Source organism: Oreochromis niloticus, linkage group LG1, assembly GCF_001858045.2.
Source record: "Oreochromis niloticus isolate F11D_XX linkage group LG1, O_niloticus_UMD_NMBU, whole genome shotgun sequence".
NCBI lineage: Eukaryota > Metazoa > Chordata > Actinopteri > Cichliformes > Cichlidae > Oreochromis > Oreochromis niloticus.
The window spans coordinates 5587399-5611437 of record NC_031965.2 but is presented as its reverse complement, the minus strand read 5'-3'; the positions used below and the strand labels follow the sequence as shown (position 1 = coordinate 5611437).

General features: G+C 41.8%; 1 protein-coding gene across 1 annotated transcript in view; it reads left to right on the top strand.

Annotated features, from left to right (window-relative positions):
• LOC100701872 (multiple epidermal growth factor-like domains protein 10) overlaps window positions 1-24039 on the top strand; it is a 67768-nt gene that overhangs the window by 38975 nt on the left and 4754 nt on the right. The window contains exons 11-17 of the mRNA XM_005463549.4: window positions 4708-4836; window positions 4928-5056; window positions 6097-6330; window positions 6634-6785; window positions 8330-8399; window positions 9677-9730; window positions 16070-16288. Of these exons, the coding sequence (XP_005463606.1) occupies window positions 4708-4836; window positions 4928-5056; window positions 6097-6330; window positions 6634-6785; window positions 8330-8399; window positions 9677-9730; window positions 16070-16288 (987 nt within the window). The remainder of the gene's footprint in view (window positions 1-4707; window positions 4837-4927; window positions 5057-6096; window positions 6331-6633; window positions 6786-8329; window positions 8400-9676; window positions 9731-16069; window positions 16289-24039) is intronic.

Here is a 24039-nt window from a genome sequence, read left to right as displayed (position 1 = left end):
CTTTTTTCTCCTCAATTCCTTTGTGGTTTCTAGTTTCAACACAGAAAAAGACTGAATTTCTCCATTTGCACTGCGAATTGCTGTCCAATTTGGAGTATTTGGCTGAAGCTGATAGCCTTGTTCACTTGATAATTCATCCTGCAGTCACATCATCAATGAACCCCCAAAAGTTGATTCTGTTCATCTGGACGTTTTCAGTAGGAGAAGCATTTCGTCACTCATCCAAGTGACTTTTTCAGTCTCAGCTGACTGCAGGTTTCCCCAATCTTATAAACAGTACATTTGCATAATGACTGAAACCAGCACCACCGAAGGAACAATGGGCTGGGAGGTCAGTTCCTTAATCATAATTATGCAAATGTAAGATTAACAGCCACTGATCAAAGACCACTGATCAATGGCCATGAGTACCATTCACTGGCTGCAATCACAGCATTATAAGGTGGTGAAAGATGTACCCTTAGGTCCCCTCCTCGATTCAGAGATGGCGTTTCCCTTTTTACGTAACTTGCAGTCAGCTGAGACTGAAGAAGTCACTTGGATGAGTGACGAAACATCACACTAGTGACCCAGTTCCACTGATAGCCATATATGTCCATGCAATAGTATTGCCTCTGCCATCTTTGACATCGTTCATCAATCATGTACCTAGGTAAAGACCCTAAAGTATAAGAGAAAAAAATTCCAACAAACAGACGATCCCCTACAAGGATCCCTTAAGGATCACTTAGCGATGATGGGAAGGAATCAGGCACAGGGAGGGACAGCCGGCTTTTTTATTTTTAAATGGTTACAGTTTTCTCTTCTCACACTCTTTCACAGTAAATTGCACAGAGAGCTGAGAATCCCTCTAAAGCTTCAGTCCTGTTACAGATCTGTTACCAAATAGTTTTTAAAAAATATATTTAAAAAAAAACCTGGCAGATCTCGAATCTTGCTTGAGGCATCATAACATTAAGATTATGAGGATTCCAGAAGGTACAGAGAAAAGAAAGCCTACTGAGTTCATCTCTGATTTTCTTCCATCTCCTGCTGGGGTCTGAATACTTACAGGGGAAATGAGTTTTGGTAGAAAGAGCACATCACTCCTTGGCCCCTAAACCTCTTGCGGTAGGAGGTTCTTGGCCCCTCACTGTTGGGCAGCATTATCCCCAAAATAGGGAGGTCATCATGAAGATGGCCACGCAGAAAGCCCACAAATAGGTGTTTTGAAGATCATGAGCAAACCCCTCTCTCTATCAGTCAGGCTTCTGTTTTTTTCTTTTTTCTTTTTAGAGAAGAGTAAATTTACTAAACTGGTCGATATGGCAGTGGTGGATTTAGAAGCCACTGGACAAAGGCAGCAGTCCATTTTATAATGCATATAGCACATTATTGGCACACCTGATCCTTCAAATGTTAAATGACTGTAAAGAGGTGGATATCCTGCCATGCAAATTTTATCAAGGCAGGATCTCTCTGATTTGGAAAAAGACAATGACCCTACTGTCAACTCATTGTTAAACCTTTATCTCTCTTTTCATTTGAAGCAAAATTGCTAACCACGATGCTGTCTGCTCATCTTAAAACTCATACTGTTAAAAGTCATACATATTGACCTGGAAGAAATGTCAGCGTTGCTGCAGATCGAGCATCTCTCCTGCAGACAGACAGACATTTCTCCCAGCACACCTGAACACTGTAACAATATACTGTATATATACTGTAACAATCTTGTAATCCAACACTTGTTATAAGTATGGTCTCAGGTTCTCTTAATTGTAAAAGCCCCCAAGGCATATGTTGACACACCAATATGCTTGAATCGTGCAGACCAGCTCAGGAGGACCATGTCTTTAAAATTGGAGGCAGAAGCATGTTGGTGAAGCCAATGAAGCCCATACATGTGGCCTTAGATAGTCTCCATTTTCCAAAGAAGCCGCATTTCGACTACAGCATCCTGCAAAACAAATTTGTGTTCATCATCAGAATCATTCAGGGCAACTTGTCAAGTACAACTGGGTATTGAGACCAGACCACTGACACAGTGTGGGGGAAAAAAGGTTATTTTTTGTTATAGCACCAAATCACAACAGTTACCTCAGATTGCTTTATATTGTAAGGCAAAGACCCTAACTAATACTGTGAAAACTGTCACCCCAATTAGATGACCCTATGAGCAAGTGGCAACAGTGGGAAGGAAAAACTACCTTTTAATAGGACGAAACCTTTGGCAGAACCAGGCTCAGGGAGGGGCGGGGCCATCTGCTCTGATTGTTTGGGGGTGAGGGGAGGAAGACAGGACAAAGACACGTGGTGAAAGAGAGCTAGAGATAAATAATAAATAATGATTTAATGGAGAATGGTGTATAAACACATGGTGGGTGAAAAAGGTGAGTGTAGAAGAAGCCCCCAGCAGCCTAGGAATATTGTAGCATAACCAAGGGAGGATTCAGGGTCATCTGATCCAACCCTAACTATATACTTAATGAAAAAGCCTAATCTTAAAAGTACAGAGGGTGTCTGTCTCCTGAACCCAAACTGGAAGATGGTTCCATAGAGGAGGGGCCTGAAAACTGAAGGCTCGGCCTCCCATTCAGTCTGAGAGCGAAGTGCTTTATTGGAGTGATACGGTATTATGAGGTCTTTAAGATTAGATGGGACTTGATTATTCAAGACCTTGTATGTGAGAAGAAGAAATTTTAACTTGATTTGGGATTTAACAGGAAGACGGTGAATATAGGTGAAATCTGGTCTCTCTTTCTAGCCCCTGTCAATAGTCTTCCTGTAGCCTTTTGGATCAACCGAAGGCTTTTCAGGGAGTTTTCAGGATATCCTGATAACAATCAATTATCGTAGTCCAATCTAGAAATAAGAAATGCATGAACTAGTTTTTCACTGTGAGACGGGATATTTCTAATTTTAGAGATATTGTGGAAATTGGAAGAAGTAGTCTTACATATTTGTTTAATGCACATCGAAGGACACTGGAGGCCAAGGTAATGCCATCCAGAGTAAGCATCTGGTATCAGAATCACATATAGATATATTCTGTTTGAGCACTCTTTACCCATAAAAAAGCAGAAAGTTAAGTCCTTTTATTACACTTTTGGATGAAGCTGAGCTGAGATGAGCCAGTTCCTTTGTAGCTCTTCTGTGTCCCGCTGCAGTCTAGATAGAGTAGACGTGAGGTTGAGGAGCCGACAGAAAACAGACACCCCACTTCCACTGGGAATAAATAGTACAGCATTCCAGCCAGCTTCCATGATAGAGCGCTCACTTTTTCTCTACAGTATTATTCTGGGTTGATTCAAACAGTGTAAGTGTTCATTATGATGCTCAGGCCATTTCCTTATCAATGCTGTTAGCAAGAAAAACTCGGCTACAATCCTGGAAGACACCTGAGACACCTCAAATCTTTAGAATTAGGAAATGTGTTACACCTACAGAAAATTAGATATTATAACAAACAAAGCAGGTCACTTTCAGAAAATGTAATTAACAATCAAACAAAGTTGTAATTAATTTTTTTTTGCACTGGACTATGAACACTTGCAGCCTCAGTATTAATGTATGTGTTACTCCAAAGAATCTCATCAGCTTCACACCTAATGCTCTCTTTTGAAACAACTGATGTGAACTGATGTGTGTGCCACGGCCATCATCTGCAGTCTTCCTCTTCCCCTGACTAATGCACACCTCAAAGCAGACAACTCGTAAGCTGGAGAAGAGATGGCATCTAACTAATTTAGAAGATCTTCCTTTAACCTGAAAAAAACTCTTTTGTTCTATGAAACAAAACAAAAAGAAAAAACTTCTGTAAAGCTAGAATCACCCTGGCCTCCAGGAACACTTTGAGGAATTTTTGAACACCGTCTTTCAATGCACACAATAAACAGTCTCCTGGAAGCCTTCAGCTTCCACTCTTCTGTGGAACCCCCTCCTAGTTTCAATTCGAGAGACGGACACTCTCTCTGTACTTTTGAGATTGGCCTTAAAACTTTTCTTTTTGCCATTCAAAAACTGAAATCACTTTCTGTCTCTTGATTGCTTTTTTCTTTTTCGAAAATCTTTAATGCAATATTTTGTTCTTCACTTACTTTATTACCTTTTATTTCCACACTTGATTTATATTATTATTTCTTGTTCTTCACATGTTTTTGCCCGTCTTCTCTCCTCGCTCAACAGTCTTTGCAGATGGCCACCCCTGAGTTTCTTGTATATAGCGCTGCAGAACTGTACTGCTAATACTTAGCAGTAACCATGTATCTGTGCATTTCCTTGATGCACAAAAGAAAAAAACCTGATCCAAATGAGTATGTTATTTTCTTTTGACTAGTACCAGTTCTAGCCTAGAACCAGCCCTGAGGTAACATTGTATTCACCTTTACATTCTAAGTTTGTTTTCTGTCATTTGATTTGTCTGCTATATGAGCTGTTTCTCCATGTTTTTGCATCACCAGAAATATAGATGAGAGAGTGTGGTCAGTTAAACATCTGCATGAAATGAGGGTTTTGTTGAATTTCTACTTTGGTTCCACTGTGACAAAAGCGATTAGCTCGTCCCAGAGAAAGTGCTTCCAAAAACATTTCAAGCTTTCGATCATGTCTCTGCACAGAGATGGGTTAAGAGTGACAGAGTGAAATTGCTGCTGCTGCTGAAAATTCTTGTCCACATGTGAAGCATAATATAGATTTTTTTAAACCAATGGTTGTGTTTCCCTTCAGGCTGTCCTGCAGGTTTCTACGGGTCTCACTGTGCTGAGGTGTGTCGCTGTCAGAATGGAGCAGACTGTGACCACATCACGGGACAGTGCTCCTGCAGGACAGGCTTTATAGGACACAGCTGTGAGCTCAGTGAGTATGTTTAGTGGTTCTTACATGCAGGAGAGTTGCACATTCACTTGTTAGATTTCAAGATGTCTTAAATCCCTGTTCCTGTGTCCAGAGTGTCCTGCAGGAACATTTGGCTACGGCTGCCAGCAGCTGTGTGAGTGTATGAACAATGCCACCTGTGACTACGTGACCGGAACCTGCTACTGCAGCATCGGATTTAAAGGCATCCGTTGTGACCAGGGTGAGAGTAAATGGCTCTGTACAGAGAAAGGATGGAACATGATCTGATTTATTCTGTTGGTTTCTTTAGATATACCCTCAGTTCAGTTGAATAATAAGATACAAAGTAACAGAACATCTGCAAAACTCATACAGACAAATCTTCATATAATAGTAAGACTGTTTCTTAAAGATGAAAGTACAAAGAGCTCTCAAATAGACCAACAAGTGCAAGTTATTCTCTGATTAAAAAATATTAATGGTCTTTAGCTAGAACTGAACCAGCAACTATTCACTTGCCAAGTAAATGTATAAACCACTACAATGACTGCAGATTGAATAACTGTACTATTTTGGGTAAAGGGGAAACACAGTAGTAGTGACAAATAAAATATACTAAATATGCAATTCTTAAATACTCAAAATGGAATGGAATGAATGAAATGGAAACAAAAAAATGACATGCAAGACTGGAAATACAGAATACATACTCTTAAGCAGCTGCATGATCACCCAAGCAAAGAGCACCAGAGTCGTCAGTTTGACTTCCAAGTGTGTCATGGTATTTCAAGCTTTCAAGGGCGTACACAAGATCTGCACAGAGGGAGGGATTAATGCAAGGCATCAAAACAGAATCCAAACTAGACGGCAGTCGCGAGCATACCCGGTTAACGAGACAATCTGGCGATGACTGAAGGCTTGACTCAGTTACCAAAAGATGCTCAACAGCTTCATATTCGTGCGCAGCTCTCTGTTTACCTCCAAAGAAGATTATGGAACCCATGTCACTGCAGACTCTTTGGCAGTATCACCCCACCCTACTCCTTAACTGTTTGCCTTTTATTATCTGCCCTTTGTAGATACATGCATTTTTATCATGGCAGAATACCAAAATAAAAGTCAATAGCGACAATAAATTCAGGGAAATGAGAGGAATTTTATTCTGAAATTCTCATTCAGCAAAAATGCCTGATTACACTGTACAGGTGATGTGAGTGTGTCAAACATTAAAATGTATTCAGGTCAGTGACCTGCAGTGTTACTCGTCCGTGTTCTCCTCAGCGGCCTTAATGATGGAGGAGCTGAACCCCTACACCAAGATCAGTCCAGCTCTGGCATCGCAGCGGCAGTCGACGGGGGCTGTCCTGGGCATCGTCTTCCTGCTGCTGATGATCATGGCCATGCTTGCTCTGGTGGTCTGGTTCCGTTATCGACAAAGAGAGAAAGGCCACCGTGTGCCTAGTGTCACCTATACACCTGCCCTGAACATCAACTCCACTGACTACTCTCTCTCAGGTACGACATCCGTGTGTCTGCCCCTTTTCATCTGACTGGTGTTATTTGTGTTTAGAATGGCATATAACAGAATTCAGAGCAGTTGATGGTAATCATAACCTGCTGTGAAATTCCACAACCAAGAGGTAAAGACAATGAATGACCCGTTTTTTCAGATCTGGGTGATTAAATTAAAGTTTCAAGGATTAAATACTTTGTGTCAGGTGCACTGTGTGCGTCTGCATGGTGTGTACATATATATGTGTGTGTGTATGATATATAGAGCTCAGTATGTGAGAATATGTCTTGATATTGGGGCAGCAGGGCTGCAGTGCACAGGCCTGCTCTCTTCTTCAGAGTCCTCTCCCAGTAGCAGCTCTTTAGGTGGCTGCTTCTCCAACCCCAGCTACCGCACCCTGGGGTCCTGCACCTATGCCACACACTATGCCAAGCCAGATAAGAGGAGTTTCGCCAAGGTGGGTTCAAAAACCTTTTATATTTTGCTGTCGGAAAGCTTTAACAGTTCATTTAATGAGGGGCTGCTAATAAATATACTCCAATTTTTATTTTTTTGTTATACAACAAATAAGTTTCTACTTTAAGGTTCAGTTCACCCAAATTAAAAACCCCAAACTGATTAGTACCTCCTCATAGCAATTAAGTGTCTTTATTTAAAAGAAAACAATGATGGTCAGAGGGCCGTGTGAACTACTCATTCAAAGTTCTTCCTTAGGCTGTGCTGCCGGCCTGCTTTGATGCTAACCTCTGTAGGTCAGGTACAAAGAAGCAGAAGTTGGATGATTTAGCAGGAAGAAAGACTTTTTTGCTAATGGGTATCCTGTTAAAAATTGTTGAAGTTACTCTTGAAGCTACAGAGCTGTGTAAAAAAATATTTGTGCCCTTCCTGATTTCTTACTTTTTGGATATTTGTCACACATTTTAATCATAGACAAAGATAAGCTGAGTAAACAAAAATGCAGTTTTTAAATGATCATTTCATTTATTAAGTGAAAAAAAGCAACCCAGTGTTAATCCATAAAGATTTAACTTTTTATTGGTAACAAAATTTTCAGTGCAGTTTGTTTTGTGTTTTCTTTCCTTTGCCACATCTCAGTCTAAGAAACTCCAGCTAAATGTGATGTTTTTAATCCCACCTGAACTAAATAGCCCTCAGTACAGATCTTACTGACACTGGTCAAACTCTCAAATACAAATATAAAAAGCTGATACAACAGAAATAAAGCACAACAGCATCATATCTGGTCAAATGTGATCACCTCTATAAAATCAAAAGTTGTAGCACTTTGCTGGTCCCAAGGTCAGACTGTGCAAATTGCTAAAGAAAATAAAAATAAAAAACCCCAACATATACAAAGTATGTGTACTAGAGTGAAATGTGAAGCCATATGTCCAGCAGTTAAAGTTTGGCCAAGATCCCATTACTCAAGCATACCAGAAAAGCTGCAGAAGTCCAAACACCAACCTGATTGAAATGCTGTGGAAGGATCTTATGCTGTGCATAACGAATGCCTGCAAACCTCAATAATTTAAAGCAGTTTTGCAAAGACGAGTGGGACGAAATTCCTCCACAGTGATATGACAGACTGATAAAATCATACAGAAGACGCTTACTGCGTTATTTCTGCTAAGAGTGATTCTTCAGGCTATTGAGTCATGGGTCGTGTGCTTAATTTTCACACAGGACTATGTGAGTTTTTGCTTTTTCACATTACTGTATGCTGTTCCACATTTCTGGTTCCCTTCAAGAAAAAAAGGACTTTATTTTTAAAATTATTTTCCTCAAAAAAAGAACATTTCACTCTACAGTATATACTCACAACACACTGATTTACAAACTGACCTGAATGACTTCATTCAAATGTTTGTACCCTGTTACATCATCCTGTCTACAGCTGATTGAAGTGTTCATTTTCAAGATCGAGACAGTTTTTCTGAAACATTCTTTAAGAAGATCTCTTGTTTGTTTTTTATCTTTAATGTGTCTCCGTGAAATTTCCAGATGAAGACAAAGAAGCAACACAGGAACAGCGCTCCAGAATGGGGTGCCTACTGCAACCTCAGTGAGCTCGGTCAGTCTTTTCTACACCTTCAGCCTCGTTTTATGACCCACTGTTCTTAGTCAGTTGCATTCTGATATGTCTTCTTTGAAATGTATCCTCATTTATTTTTACTGAGTTTTTCCAACAATATCATCACTCTGTTAATGCTTGTGTGCACAGTAGTTGCTGGTTTTACTCGTATTCAGAATATGATTATAAAGACATTGATTGCTAGATGATGTCATCAGGATGCTGTAGAAGCAAATCTGAGTAAACTGATTAAAGCCTGTTGGGTTTGTTTGTTTGTTTTGTTGCTCCAAACCATCTATATAATATGAACCAAGTATACATTTAAGTATCATTTGCCATGGAAGGTGAAAGTTCCCCATGCCATGTGCACAAATGGACTCTACGTAAGATCATGGACAGTGACTTGTAAATCTGTGCTGATAAGCAGACAGACATTCCCTTTGCTCTTTATCTGAAAGGATATGGTGTCACTGATTTCCAAGTATTTAGGATTTTCGATTCATCACACAGCCTCTAGTTATCAATGCTAGGATTTTTGGCACTTGGAAGAATTTTGTATTTATGAATGTGTTGATGTTCACCGCCAATAAGTATCAGAAGTATTTCTGAGCAGTGATTGATGTTTTAATGCAGTGCTTTCTAAACCATCAAAGATTATGATTATTGAATATTCTTTTTTGGAGATTTCTCTGCTGAATATTTCAGCAGATTTCCTAAAACGTGTCAATATGTTAAACAGGTTTCAGAATTTGAAATATCTTTGTACAATTTCGTGTTTGTATTGTTTAAACATAGAATTTGGTAAGAATTCGTAGGTAGCCTGACAACTCTTTAAAAAGATGATTGTTAAATCCTCTTTTGAACCTCTGGTTGCTAGATTTTTTTTCTCAACAGCCAGCCATGAGTTAGTGTAAAACAACATCAGTTTAATGATCAGCTGCCAGACTGTAGGTACAACAAGAGCACTGAGTGAGCACAACTTGCTGTACTAAAACGTTGTTGTTTTACGATGTTTTTATTACAACATGATGACGTCAGCCTGTTTTTATTACAGTACGATGACTTCACCATGTTATTGCATCAATCGTCACACGATTTAAAAACTGGATGCTAGACTGCTAACAAACACACAGACATAACTGACATGGATACTGACTGCTGACTGGGAAAATGCATTTATAGAGCATCTAAAATGTAAAGGGCAAATTTAAAAAGGATTTTAGCAATGTTTTTTATACTAATCATATAAATCTTGTGGTCTTTTTTTCTTTGTGCAGGTGTTTACTGCATTAATCAACGTTACAGCTACCACATGGAGCCACGCTACAGAGGTACTGTGCCAGACAGGGCTCTCGTCACCTTTGACTCAAACAGTTAGCTAGTGACTGTTTCTCCTGCATTTAACCCCAGCTTCTTGGGGCCTGTGCTGAAATATCCACACTGCATGCACTGTTAAAAAAAAACATCCTAAAAAAACAGTAATATTCTGGCAGCTGGGGCACCAAAATAATACAGTAAAATAACAGAAAATAACTGTCCCTTAAAAATACAGTTATTTTCAGTAATGAAAAAACAGTTTGTTGCCCTAATTTTACATGGGATTTTGCCTTTTACAAATGCTTTTAAACATTAAATAAGGAACATTTTAATGTGATCAAACAATGAAATTACTTATAAACAAGGTCAATGAATGCGGCAATATGAATAATAATGCTTACATTTACAGAGATATACAGTTAATGTTATTTATACCAACTGTTGATGTAAAAAAGTTGTTTATCCAATTATATTTGATGCAATACTACAGTATACAACAAAAAATAATTTGATTTCTCTTTCAAAACATGTCAAAAAACTAGATATTGGATTTAAAATTACAATTTACTGTTGATTCTAGAAAATATCACATATAAATTTAGTTTCTAAGTGTAATCTAACATAGATTTCGTGTATATGTACTGGACTTCCAATTTGAATTAAGTGTGCTCCCTGTAAGATTGTTGGTTTTATGTGTAACAACATCCAAAGAACCCTTATTAAACAAAACCCCTGATTATAATTACATCAAGATTATGTTAATTCTTGATCATATGTTGTATATGAGCAGTTTTTACATGTTTATTTTACTTATAAGACATGAGACATGGTTTCAATCATTAACAAAAAGATAACCCTTCCTGGAACAATCCAAGAACAACTAACACTTATGCATGAACAAAGGCACAAAAAAATCCAATTCAAACGCACATTTGAGCACAAAAGAAGGGGACACTGCCACCTCGAATGTTCATCTGCCTCACCACATCTGGAACAACGAAAAGGGGAATATTTAAGGCACATAACCTGCAGGTTTAGAAGTGGCTCTAGCTTTCTGAAAGTCTCACATTTAGGGCTGCTGCTGGCCATTTGCGTTCCCTTGGAGAAATTGCAATGTGATTATATGCAAAGAAAAACTAGAGTAAAACAAAAGCCTCATTGTTATGCTGATTATACTTAACTGACAAGTTAAGTCAGTCTATTACAATGAACTGAGATGAAGATAATACTTAAGACAATGCTACATCTAACGCAGGACAGAGTGACAGAGAAGCCTGTCAGCAGAGAGTAACATACTAACTGCGTAGCACTAATGCTAGCTAAATGTGAATAGGATTTGCAGCCTATATTTCACTTTTCCCGTATCAAGCGGGCCACCCGTGCTGTTGACATTGACCATGAACCAGAGACCAGTGCTACTGAACAGCAGATTACGTTATCCTCAGGATAAAAATAAGAACTTTTTATGCTCTCCACTCGTAGTCCGCAATTTTGGTGATCAATGTCAGAACCTTTGGATTGACTGCAAGGTTTTTCTTAGACGTGTTCCGCTCCACTTTGGATTTATCTTAAGGCACCTGTCGAATGAAAAACAACAACTTCATTAAGAAACTGAGGACTGGATTGTTTGTTTTTTACGTTTGAAATGAATCTAAGTGTAGATTGAGCTTTCTTTTGAGTGCGTGTTTGGACATACAGGTCACTGTGGAACAGAGAGGTGATGCAAAGGTGTTTGGTTAACCTGTGAGTCTTGCAAATACTGTTTCAGGGTAGTGAAACATCTGTGAACATCTACTACTCAAAGGTCTCTTTCTATAACTTGACATGAGCATGAATCAAGGATATTTCAGAGACAGCCATCTGAAACGCAAATATTAATTATTTGTTGATTTATCAATCTACAAATCATCTCAACACTCAAGCATTACTCAGTCTTATGCGTTTTAGCTGCAAATGAAAGGAGATCTGATGATTTGATTTGGATTGCATGACTTTAGATTTCACTGTCTCATCATTCCAATGTTTCAATGCATAAAACTGACTGGTGCCACCTTACCGTTGCAAGAATTCCAAGGTTGCTGCTTGGGCTACTGGATAAGAAATGTTCATGCAGAAGAGCCAAACATCATTATAAGTGTGTCGCTGAAGATAGTGATATGGCCATTCACAATGGCCTGGTCCACAGATAACATGAAGTGCTCGGCTGCCAAAGTAGAGTTTCCCGTTGTGTACATGAACAAGAGACAAGGGGACAAAAAAGACAAGTCCACACATGACTCAAACAACTAACTGCAATGTTACAACTGATGTATATCAATTACATACACTGGCATGCAGTTTGGCCCCCCCGGTCAACTGCAAGGTGTCCAAACTTTTGCTGTGGGCCTTTTCCTTTTCTGTTTAAAAAAAAAAAAAAAAATATGAAAATGATTTTATTTAAAATTAAATGTCATCTGTAACTTTATGCCATTTGGAGATTATTTCATCTTCCACTTGCCTAACTGTTCACATGAACTAAAATTTTGACCATGGGTGCCCAAACATTTACATTAAAGCACCACAACTGCGACAGGTGTAATCTTTTGACATCTTTAAATGCAGCACAATACTCACCTTTACATCTTACTGAATAAATTTGAGAACTCATGCCACTAATCTGCAGAGGAAGAAAAAAAACCTTATAAATCATGAAACCTGCCAAAATCCAAATACATGTCTACAATGTACGTTTATATGTAGTCAAATAATTCGCCTCAGCTGCTTTAGTCTACTTCCTCTCCACAAAATAAAACAAAATACTTGGCTTATCCTTTACATGTCCATTACATTTTACAGGGCAAAGCTAGCACAGTGGGCTACTTCTATTTCCCTCACTTCATCATCACGCAGCACATCTTGGTGCGCACGAGCTCTCTACAGGAGTGCAGGTGTGTTGCTAGAGCGCTGATAGGTCACCTATTAGCGCTTAAGTTGCATACTTAATTTCACATTAAGACAAATGCATCAGTGGCAGCTGTCGTCGCGGGCCCCCTAACGGGTATTAGCGGTGTAGAAACTATCCGCGTTGCAACTGCTGTGTTTTCACGGTCACAGAAAGCTGGCAGCCAACAAATTAGCAAACAACAACTCTGCTAGCCAGCAAGCTAGCGGCTGGTCTAACTACACCTTAAACTGACAGACGACGTGCTTTGCCTTCATAGCTAGGGATCCATGCCTTTTACCATCTCAGTAAACTACGAGCCATAGTGGTGAAGCAATGCCAAGTTAACTCTACTAAGCTGAGTTTTTTACAGTGTGTTACACAACAGGAGACCTGCTGATTATACTGATTTTACAGGAGGTCCAGTTTAAAACGACCTTTTTATGTACCAATCACCTAGCACATTATCTTATCTTATCTTATCTTATCTTAGATCAAGTTCCAAGTGAACAGTTATTTCTTAAAGTTGATGTGTTTGAAACATGAAAGGCAGCACCTTTGGAAGGACCTCAGCAACTCTGATATGTATAAATTGCTCTGGATCAGAGCCTTTCCAGAATGTTAAAGAAATGTTTTATAATTACCTGCTCCAAAAAGTTTTCACCACAAGGCGTGCCTTTTACCAGACCCCTATTAGTAATAACTAATACTTTGTTCACTGCATGTTACTCCCCGGTCTAGGGGTGCTGGAATGCAACATAAGGTTTATAAGGAAAATGACCCCGCCCTGGTCCCCAAAACCATACCCAGAAGCTGATGTGTCTAAACTGAAGCTTAACTCCAGGGATGAACAGAGGCCAAAATAACAAACAAAACAAGTTTATTCAGTAAAGGAGGTGCTATCTAAAACCCAGGTGAAACAAAAACCAAACAAAAGATAAGTGCTACACCGAACTCCCTAACTTAATAAACAGGAGAAAACAATGCAAGAAATAATAAGGCGGCTCACCCCTTCTGCTTCAGTGTCTATTTACAAGTTAACTAATCTGCACACTATATACAAAACTCAGTAATCCTCAGAAATCACACACACAAATATCACAGGGTTTGGAGGCCAAGGATGGGCAGCAGCTGCCCCATCCTTGGCCTCCCATCGTTGGTTTTTGTTTCACCTAGCACCTCCTTTTCTGAATAAGTTTGTTTTGTTTGTTATTTTGGCCTTTGTTCACCCCGGAGTTAAGCTTCAGTTTAGACACAATAAACCACCTTTCACTTGTAAATCAGCTTCTGGGTATGGTTTTGAGGACTAGGGCGGGGTCATTTTCCTTATAAACCTTATGTTGCGTTCCAGTACCCCTAGACCGGGATGTAACACTGCACCATCCTGTTTTCAAAAGTGACACGGCCCAGCCGAGGCAACTATTTTTTTTCCTTACCCTTAATAGCTATCAAAGCACTATAGAGAAGGACAAGTAGAAAACCACTCACAATGTCATGTGCAGGAAAGCTCTAGTCAAATCTCTGGAGGCTTCTGATCACTTCAGGCCCTAAAGATCTGCTGCTACCATCTGGTGTCTGATAACACTGGACACCTTCAGGGCTCATAGAGTGGTGAGGAGTAGGCAGGTGCTTTTATTGCTGTGATTTTAAGTTGTATGAAATATTTGTTTTAGGAAAAAGACAAAAAAGAAAATTGAACAGCAGCTGGTGTGGTCCCTTCTGTGAATTAGATGAGAGCCGAGATTTGAAAATAGAAACTGTCAGAAACTGAACCTGAACTTTGGACTCGCAAGTGCCGTCCATCAGCATCCAACCCTGTAACAACAATATAAAGCTAGCATCTTTATTTTTATCATTCCTGGGAGAATGATAAAAATTAAAATATAGGAAAAAGTGTGATGTCTGACCATTTCAGTTGCAGCCTCGCAGGGCTGCTAGCAGTGCAGAGTCTGATTTCATGTAGATGAAAAACAGCTGCAGCATGCCACACAGGTCCAATATTGTACTGGATGATGTTACTTTACTACCACTGTCACTGTTCCTCTTGATCCTTTCCAGCCTGTGCTCATAGATGTGTTTATGTCTTTGCAGGGTGAACCCAACTTCTCTTCTCACTGTGTTTTTTCCCTCCCTGCTGGGGTCATCCTCCTGCTTTGACCCTCATCAGCCCCAAAACTCCCCCTTGGAAAGAGAATTCTCCTTCTCCATATCTGAATGCTCTTTGTGTGCCTTGATTTACATTTCCTTTATCTGCAGGTTTTAACCTCAGCTGCCCTTGAGTGCTAATGTTGGTGTTAAAATGTAATCTTTGGTGTCAAGTGTTGCAATGCAGACTCTAACATCCATGTTTCCTAAAGGAAAACTCTTCAGCTTTTTTGTTCTTTACAACAAATCCAACTAAAAGACTACACAGAATATTCAATATGTAGTGAATTTAGAGAGGAATACAGATTATTTTAAATTCTGGTTCCCTCCTACTTAACACATATTTTCAGTGCTTTAAAAAGGACTGAACGTCTCTCACTCTGTTGGCATAGAGGAGATGCACAGCTCCATACAGGCACACTCAGCTTCTCGTTTCTTTGACCTTTTTTGTGTACAGTTTGACTCTGGTATGTTTCCCTCTTCAGTTACTTTACACTGAGCAAAAAGGTGAACCTGTTTATCTCACTATAAGGTCCATGGATTAGACTAGGACCTTTCCAGCCATCTCATGTCTTGCAATGCAACCTAAGCAATGGCAATTTAAAAATTAAAGTGTTTTTCTTATAAAAAGTAATATTTTTACAATCTGAATTCCAAAAAAGCTGACACTATATAAAGTGTAAATAAAAATAGAATGAGTTTCAGATCTAAGAAATCAATATATTATTCACAGTAGAACCTAGGAAAAAAAATATCAAATATTAAACTGAAAAATAAAATAATATTATAAGAAAAATATTGCAGCATTTTTATTTGATGGCAGCAACCCATATATCAAAAAGGCTGTGACAGAGACATGTTTACCACTGTGAAGTGTCTCATTTTCTTTTAACAGTACATGGTATAATCAGTTATCCAAGGAGAATTTGGTCACCATGGTAACTATCATAATGACCAGGAATCTGGCTTCAGTCATGCAGGAAATAGCTGCAGAAAGTCGTCTTTCAGATTTGACACACACAAAAAATCATTTTATGAAAAGCTGGAGTGCTGTTGGGTTAAAATCATCAAAAATGATTTTTTTTTTTTTAAACAGAGCTTTTTGAAGAGTTTCTAAAGAAAATAATGAATTTTATCTGTTAATGAAATAGTAGTAAAACTTGAAAATTGGAATTCTAACCCTTCGACCACTGTGGACATTGGAGCAGCCTCCTCTTTTAATTAAGCATTGAATAATTCCATACCACACAAGATTAAACAGTCTGTCTGTGTCTCACTCTTTCCTTAGACTATGTGAAGAGTTCCTTGTCCAGCACCTGTTCCCTCAACAGTGAAAACCCGTACGCCACCATAACTGACAATCCCAATCTATGTAAGCACTCAGAGAGCAGCTACGTGGAGATGAAATCACCAGCACACCATGAACACACGGCACACTGCTGTTCTGCTACCATCATCAGTACGACTACAACCACCACTGTGCCTGCCAAGAATGTCTACAACATGGGTACATTTGCAGTGTTTTAAACTTGTCTCCTGTTTTCGTTTAATAAGAGCATTTTTAGGCACATTTGAGATACACAGTCAAAGTACACATACAGAGCAAACAGAGGAATCCGGCTGGAATGTGACGGTGCAGGTGGAGTTGCATTAGCACAGTGTTTGTATGGCTGAATAATATAACCCCAGTTTTGCACTAAGAGTTCCACTATTGTGATTAGTTTTACTGTTTTGCACTGAAGTACACTCTCCAGCCACTTCATTAGATACACCCGTTCTATTGCTTTTAAACACAAATATTTAATCAGCCAATCACATGGCAGAAATGGTGCCAATCCTGTCAACTAAGAAGATGAAACTATGGATACAATTCTCACCAAAATCATGGGACAGAGAACTGGAAAAACATTGCCTGGTCTGATGAGTCTCACTTTCTGCTGCAATATTGAGACAGCAGGATCAGTAAACAGCATGAAAGCATGGATCCATCATGCCTTGTATCAGCAGTTCAGGCTCCTGGCAGTGTACTAGTGTGGGGGATATTTTCTGGTCAGACTTACGGCCCCTTCGGACCACTTTACCATTGTTCAAACCACACAGCCTGCCTATGTCTAATATGAGCTCATGTGTCAAACCTGTGTGCAGCCTGTTGCAGGTATTTTTTAACTTACTCTTGTTCTTTTTCTTGATTTTTCCCCCTAGTTGTGCCTTTGTCTTTTCCTTTGGGAATACTTTTTTTCTTTAGGACAATGGACTGCAGTGCAACAACATTAGGCTGCGCTCATTGTTTAGTTCAGAGATTGCTGATTGCCCTGAAGCTGGCCAGTCTGTTGGCTAGAACGGTGGAGATTCCAGTTGAAATCTTGAGAGAAACACACAGAGAATGCAGAGGTGGACAGAAGAAGAAAAAGAGAGATGACAGCAGAGAGTATTGGAGAAAGTACAAAATAATAAGTTATAAGCTGCATCTCCCCTTTCTTATCATGTGGAAAGCACAATCATTGATGAATAAAGTGGAGAAGCAGCATTGGCAATTCAGAGGCAATGTTAGATAGACAGAGTTGATGTAGAGAAAGCATGAGAAAACATGCTTGTGTGAATGAGGCAAGGTGTATAAAGTGCTTTAAAAGCTCATTTAGAGTAGAAAAGCAGTATATAAGAACCGGTCCATTCACCATAGAGGGCTTTTATGCTGTTTGAGCCAACAGGGACTGCACCACTAGTTGCACATTGAACTGTTTGCGATTGGACTATGACCATATTATTTACACCGTGTCATCACGAGTCTGCTATACCCCAGTTACAGATACAACACCCAAGTTAATTCATTGCTGTCTCAGGGGACTTTAACCACACTCACCCAGTATATGACCTGTCACACCAGAGTAGTCAGAACAAATGTTGCTGGTGGGGACACTTTGTGGCTGTTTTGAGCTGACTGCCTGGCAAGCAGACTGTGTGCAGGGAGAGGACGTTGTTGGGTTCACAGAACTATTTTATTAATCAATTAATTTCTGCATTGATTCCATCATTCCAACGGGAACTCTTAAGTATTATCCAAAGAACAAGTCATGAGTAATAAAATACATCAAAGCATTCAACAGGAAAAAATAAGAGCATGCAGAGCTGGCAATACAAAGGTTTGGCCCATGATCATTTTACTCATAAACTCTCTCCAGTATGTCCATCAGCCCAGACTTGCAGTTGATGATGCCATTCTCTACCTGCTCAATTGTGTCTACACTTTACATGGATAGCAAGTACTGTGAGAATCATGTTTTTTGATTTCTCCACCACCTTCTCCACCACTAGACCTGCTCTTATAGGTGATAAACTGACATCAGTGGAGGTGGATCCCTCCCTAGTGATTACCTGACTGCCCACTTTATGTGTACCTGCAGCAGAGATGGACAGCATGGTCAGCGATGCAGGAGCCCTGCAGGGGACTGTCCCCTCACCCTCTCTCTTTACCCTCTAAACACGTGAGGTTTATGTGTACATTCAATAAAGAAGATCTGTAGCCACACATCTGTGTGCTTCCCAGGTGTTGGCGGCTAATCTAAGCTTTACATCACTTCCACTTTCTCACACTTTCAAGCTGATTATGACATCACTGGCTTAGTCCAATCATCTTTCTCCCAGCCTTCTTCAGGCCAATCAGCCTTCACGTCATGTACTTTAAATCTCACTGCGCGTCTGTCACTCTCTCTTGCTTTGGTGCAACGCACCTCCTACCCATCTCTCCCTCGTCACTCAGGCTCCAATCAAGCCTACGTTGTCATGTCCACCACCAGCGTCTAGTTTCCAGGGGGTCCTTCCCTCATCCCTATCACTGCTGGGATTTCGTTCTGCTGTGATGAGCCATCGGAGTCTAACCGCAAATACCTCAAATTGAGTTCTTTACATGACTAAATCATGTTAAGTTCCTTCTAATGATCTCAGGTTGAGAGCCTTGAGAGCAGGACAAGAACACCAGAGACTCCTCTTTCTATCCATGACGCCTGTGAGGAGACAACGGACTAATACCTCTGTACTACAGGCAGAAACATGGGTGTGCCATTGGTTCCCCAGTTTCACCCATCATGGCCAACTTGTACATGGAAGGCGTGGAAAAGAAGGCTCTGTTATCCTACCCTGGAACACCACCAAGCCATTGGTTCAGGCATGTGGATGACACCTGGGTGAAAATCAAATCTCAGGACGCACCACAATTCACGGATCACATTAACTCGGTGGACCAACACATCAAATTCACCAGGGAGGATATGAAATATGACAGGTTAGCCTTCTTAGACTGTGTGTACCCTAATACTACACATACGGATCAGTATCTAAGGTTTGACTCTCATCATCCACTGGAGCACAAACTGGGTGTCATTAGGACGCTACAACACAGAGTGAACACCATCCCCACAGACACAGTGGCCAGGGAGGCAGAAGAACATCACATCAAGAAGGCCCTGAGTAAATGTGGTTATCCCAGCTGGACTTTTGTCAAAGCTGCAAAGGCACTTAAAGAAAGCTCCAGCCAATCCAGGAGAGAAGGACAACCGCTGCCTAAATGAAAACCCTTAGTGATCCTGTATGTGTCAGGAGTATCAGAACGATTGAGACGCATTTTTTCTAAACACCGCGTCTCTGTGGCTTTTAAACCCCAAAACACGCTGCGCCAAAAGCTGGTCCACCCCAAGGATCGGGTCCCCCGACACAAACAGAATGAAACCAAACAACCTCTGGTGAAGAGTGCAGCTGACAAATCTCTAGCAACTATGTCATGCTGTTATGTCAAAATTGACCTTTTCAGCAGCTTCTTAAATCTATACACAGAGAATTCAAGCCATTTTAAGACAGAAGTGGTCCAGCCCAGGACTGGGATGGTGTAACTGATGAAGTGGTCTGTAAGTGTAGATGTCTGTTGAGTGAAAGGCACACTAAGCAAAACTTTAGCCTACAGCATCTGATGTCATGTCAGGTTGTCAATTTTGCTTTTGATTGTATCAATTCATTTCAGTTCAATTCAATTTTATTTATATAGCGCCAAATCACAACAGTCGCCACAAGGCACTTTATATTGTTTCACTAGCTGGGCCCACATCCTCAATTTAGGTTTGACAGCGTTATATTAGATAAAGGTGAATGCTTGAACATGAATCGAGCAGCGGTTTGGGGAAGGCCTCGAAGGGGACTGGCGACGGCTCCCGGGCCGGGCAGATCCCCATGTACTAAATAGAAGTGAAGAAGTTAAAGAATTGAAAAACAAGGAGGGAGGGAAGGCGGGGCATGTAAACGAGAATGAACAGCTTGCAGGACTGGGGGAACCTATATAGATGAGAACCGGAAAGAGCGTGTTTGGAGGCGTGGTCCCGCTCCTGAAATTTCGATACTTAATCTCCAAAAGGTAGACCCTACAATAATACAGACGGAGAAAAACCCAACAATCATATGACCCCCTATGAGCAAGCACTTTGGCGACAGTGGGAAGGAAAAATTCCCTTTCAACAGGAAGAAACCTCCGGCAGAACCAGGCTCAGGGAGGGGCGGGGCCATCTGCTGCGACCGGTTGGGGTGGGAGAGAAGGAAGACAGGATAAAGACGTGCTGTGGAAGAGAGACAGAGATTAATAACAAGTACGATTCAGTACAGAGAGGTCTATTAAAACATAGTGAGTATTACCAGAGGAAAGTACCTTTTTTCCTAGCAATAAGCTAGAGTAGCGTATCCCTTTTTTTTCATTGCTTCATTAGCGTCTTGCAGCCCAACAAACAGCATCTCTGCTTGCCTTTCTGTCACCACACTACACTAATAAAACTAGCTTACAGAAAAATTTACAGTTCAGCAGGTGGAAGTGAACCATGTGCTTTCAAGTATTTTTATTTTTGAAGATTTTTTGCTCCTAGTGATCTTCACTTTTGCTCCATTTCCCTTTTCCAGCCCACTTGTCAACCAATCAGCAATCAGCAGACTCATAGGTCATCCTTGTCCATTAATGCACAGTTGTGGTTATGGAGGATTGCATGGGCCAATTTACTGACTAACCTCCTTGGAGAAAGTGCCTTGGCCATGCGCTAGAACCTCAGTTTTACCAGAATTGAGATGGAGGAAGTTAGAGTACATCCAATTAGTAATGGCAGAGAAACGTTTGTTAAGGCAGGGGAAGCTGTTAAGGTTGTTGGGTTTGACAGAAAGGTATGTCAAAACTGTGTGTCATCTACATAGTAATGGTAGGAGATTAAACTACACCCATAATGAGATGGCCGAGGAGTTACATATATTTAAAAAAAAAACTGAATTGGTCCAAGGATTGAGCCCTGGGGGACTCCACATGCAAGCGGTACAGATGAATGCATACACTAATTAATAGGAATTCTGAAGTATCGTTGGGTTACTTAACGTAATCCCTGGTTCTTTGATAACAGAGTGAGGTGTTTCACTATGGGAATCGCCTCGCCGTGACCAACTACGGAAGCTCCAATGACACCACGTCTGTCTCTGACAGACCTGTCGAGCCGTGCTCAGGGCTCCGCCCCCTCATACTAACACGGCCGACCAGCTCCTCCTAACTCATTCCAAGCAGATTTCTTTCCGTGCCTAAGCAAGGAGGGAAGTGTTGGTGAAACACCTCACTCTGTTATCAAAGAACCAGGGATTACGTTAAGTAACCCAACGTTCTTTTTCTAACTTCGCTCGGTGTTTCACTATGGGAGATATGGCCCACTCCCGGATTGCGCCAGCTCCCGAAGCCACACTCCAGTACTACTCCAGGATCTCAGGTCGAACCTGAGGCACCAGAATCCAGCACTGCCTGAGCCAGGGATGACTGTGCAACATCCAGCCGATAAAACCGGATAAACGTGTGCGGCATAGCCCAGCTTGCTGCCGCACAAATATCCTGGACTGATACACCTCTGAACAAAGCCCAGGATGTGGCCACACCCCTAGTGGAGTGAGCTCGAAGTCCCGGGGGGGCCTGCGAGCCCTTACAGCTATAAGCCAGAGCTATGGCCTCTACAATCCAATGAGCTAGCCTCTGGCATGATAAGGGCCTGCCCTTGTGAGGGGAGGCCCAGGAAACAAACAGGTGATCCGACTTCCTGAATCCAGCTGTTCTGTCAAGATAAGTCCCCAACGCCCGCACAGGGCACAAAGTGTTCAGCCTCTGCTCCCTCTTTGAAGAGAATGGAGGGGGGTGAAAAGCCAGGAGTTCTACTGTAGAGCACCTGTATGACGTTTCCAACACTTTAGGGACAAAGGCAGGGTTAGGCCTCAGGCGTGCTTTAGTGAGTCCTGGGGCCAGCTGTAGACAAGAGGGGTGAATAGACAGAGCCTGTAATTCACTAACTCGCTTGGCTGTGGTTAGAGCCAACAGCAGAGTGGTTTTAAGAGAGAGAAACTTCAACCCCACTGCCCCAATGGGCTCAAAGGGGTGGTGGGAGAGGGCGTCCAAAACGACTGACAGATCCCATAAAGGGACCAGTGGTCTAGAAACTGGGAGCGTTCGACGCGCCCCTCTCATGAAGCGACATACGAGGGGGTGCTGACCAGCAGGTTTATCACCAAAACCCACGTGGCAGGCTGAAATAGCTGCTAAATAGACCTTTATGGTGGAAAAAGCTTTCCTTTTGTCCAGCAAGTCCTGAAGAAAACACAACAGCTCCACCACTGAACACTGAAAAGGGATAATCTGCTTTTCATGGCACCACTCTTCAAAAACACGCCATTTACTGCTGTAAATGGAACGAGTGGAGGAGGCTCTGGCATTCTGAATGGTTTCAATAACCTTCGGAGGCATGCCTGCTGCCTTCAAATTCCACCTCTCACGGGCCAGGCCCAGAGAGCAACCTGTTCTGGATGGGGATGGTATATCTCCCCACGCGCCTGAGACAGAAGGGCCCTGCGGATGGGGAGTGGCCATGGCTCGTCCACCAGAAGCTGGATGATTTCTGCTATCCAGTGTTTGGATGGCCACCGTGGAGCTATTAAGATCAGTGACAGCCCCTGATCCCTCACTCTGATCAGTGTTGGGGAGATCAGGCTGAGGGGAGGGAAAGCATACAGCAGAGTTTTTGGCCATGGATGGGCCAGCGCATCCACGCCCAGTGGCGCATCTGCGTCTGACAGGGAGAAAAACAGAGGGCACTGTGTGTGTTCTCGCGAGGCGAAGAGATCTACGGCAGCCCGGCCGTATCTCTGCCAAATCTACTCCACCACCTGTGGGTGAAGCCTCCACTCTCCGAACAGTGGATTTCCTCTGGACAGGAGGTCCACCCCCCTGTTTAGAATTCCTGGCACGTGAGTTGCCCGAAGGGAGAGGAGCAGAGTGCTGCTCCACACAATTATTTCCCTGGCTAACCTGTGTAGCTGCCGGGAACGGGTGCCGCCCTGGCGGTTGATATAAGCAACTACAGTGGAGTTGTATGTTTTCACTAAAACATGCTGTCCCCGGAGAAACAGCAGAAAATGCCGTAAGGCTAGGAGCACCGCGCGGAGCTCCAGCACATTTATGTGATTCAGAGCGAGTCTCTCTGACCAAACGCCATTCACTGCTCTGCCCATCATAGTTGCACCCCAGCCTGACAGGGATGCATATGTGGTCAGCGTCACCCTGGAAGACACTGCCCCGAGAGGTACCCCCGCACGAGAGCTGTCCGGCTCCTCCAAGGCCGGAGAGCCGCGATACACGGCTGCGTTATTTTTACACCACGACTGAGATGTCGGCGAGGGCACAGCTGCAGAGAAGCGACCCACCGCTGAAAATCTCTCATCATAAGCAGCCCCAAATGAACCACCGATATCACCGAGGCCATGAGGCCGAGGAGGCGGAGACAGAGTCCGAACCGCACGACCTTCCCCAGCTGAAAACGGGAAAGACAGTGAGTGAAGGATGCGATCCTCCGCTCTGAAAGTGCCATACGATAAGAGATGGAGTCTATTCTGAGCCCCAGATACTCTATAAACTGTGTGGGTTCCAAGTGGCTCTTTTCCAGGTTGATGGTGAACCCAAGCTCCGTGAGGTGATTCACTACCACCTCGGAGTCTTTGATCGCCTGCTCGCGCGATCGTGAGCATATTAGATAATCGTCTATGTAAGAGAATATTCTGATGCCGCTGTTCCTTAACGGAGACAGCGCTGCTTCCACACATTTGCTGAACACCCTTGGGGCTAAGGATAGCCCGAATGGGATAGTTTGAAACTCGTACGCTACGCTCTGATAAGCGAACCTGAGATATTTCCTGTGTGGAGGATAAATGGCGATGTGA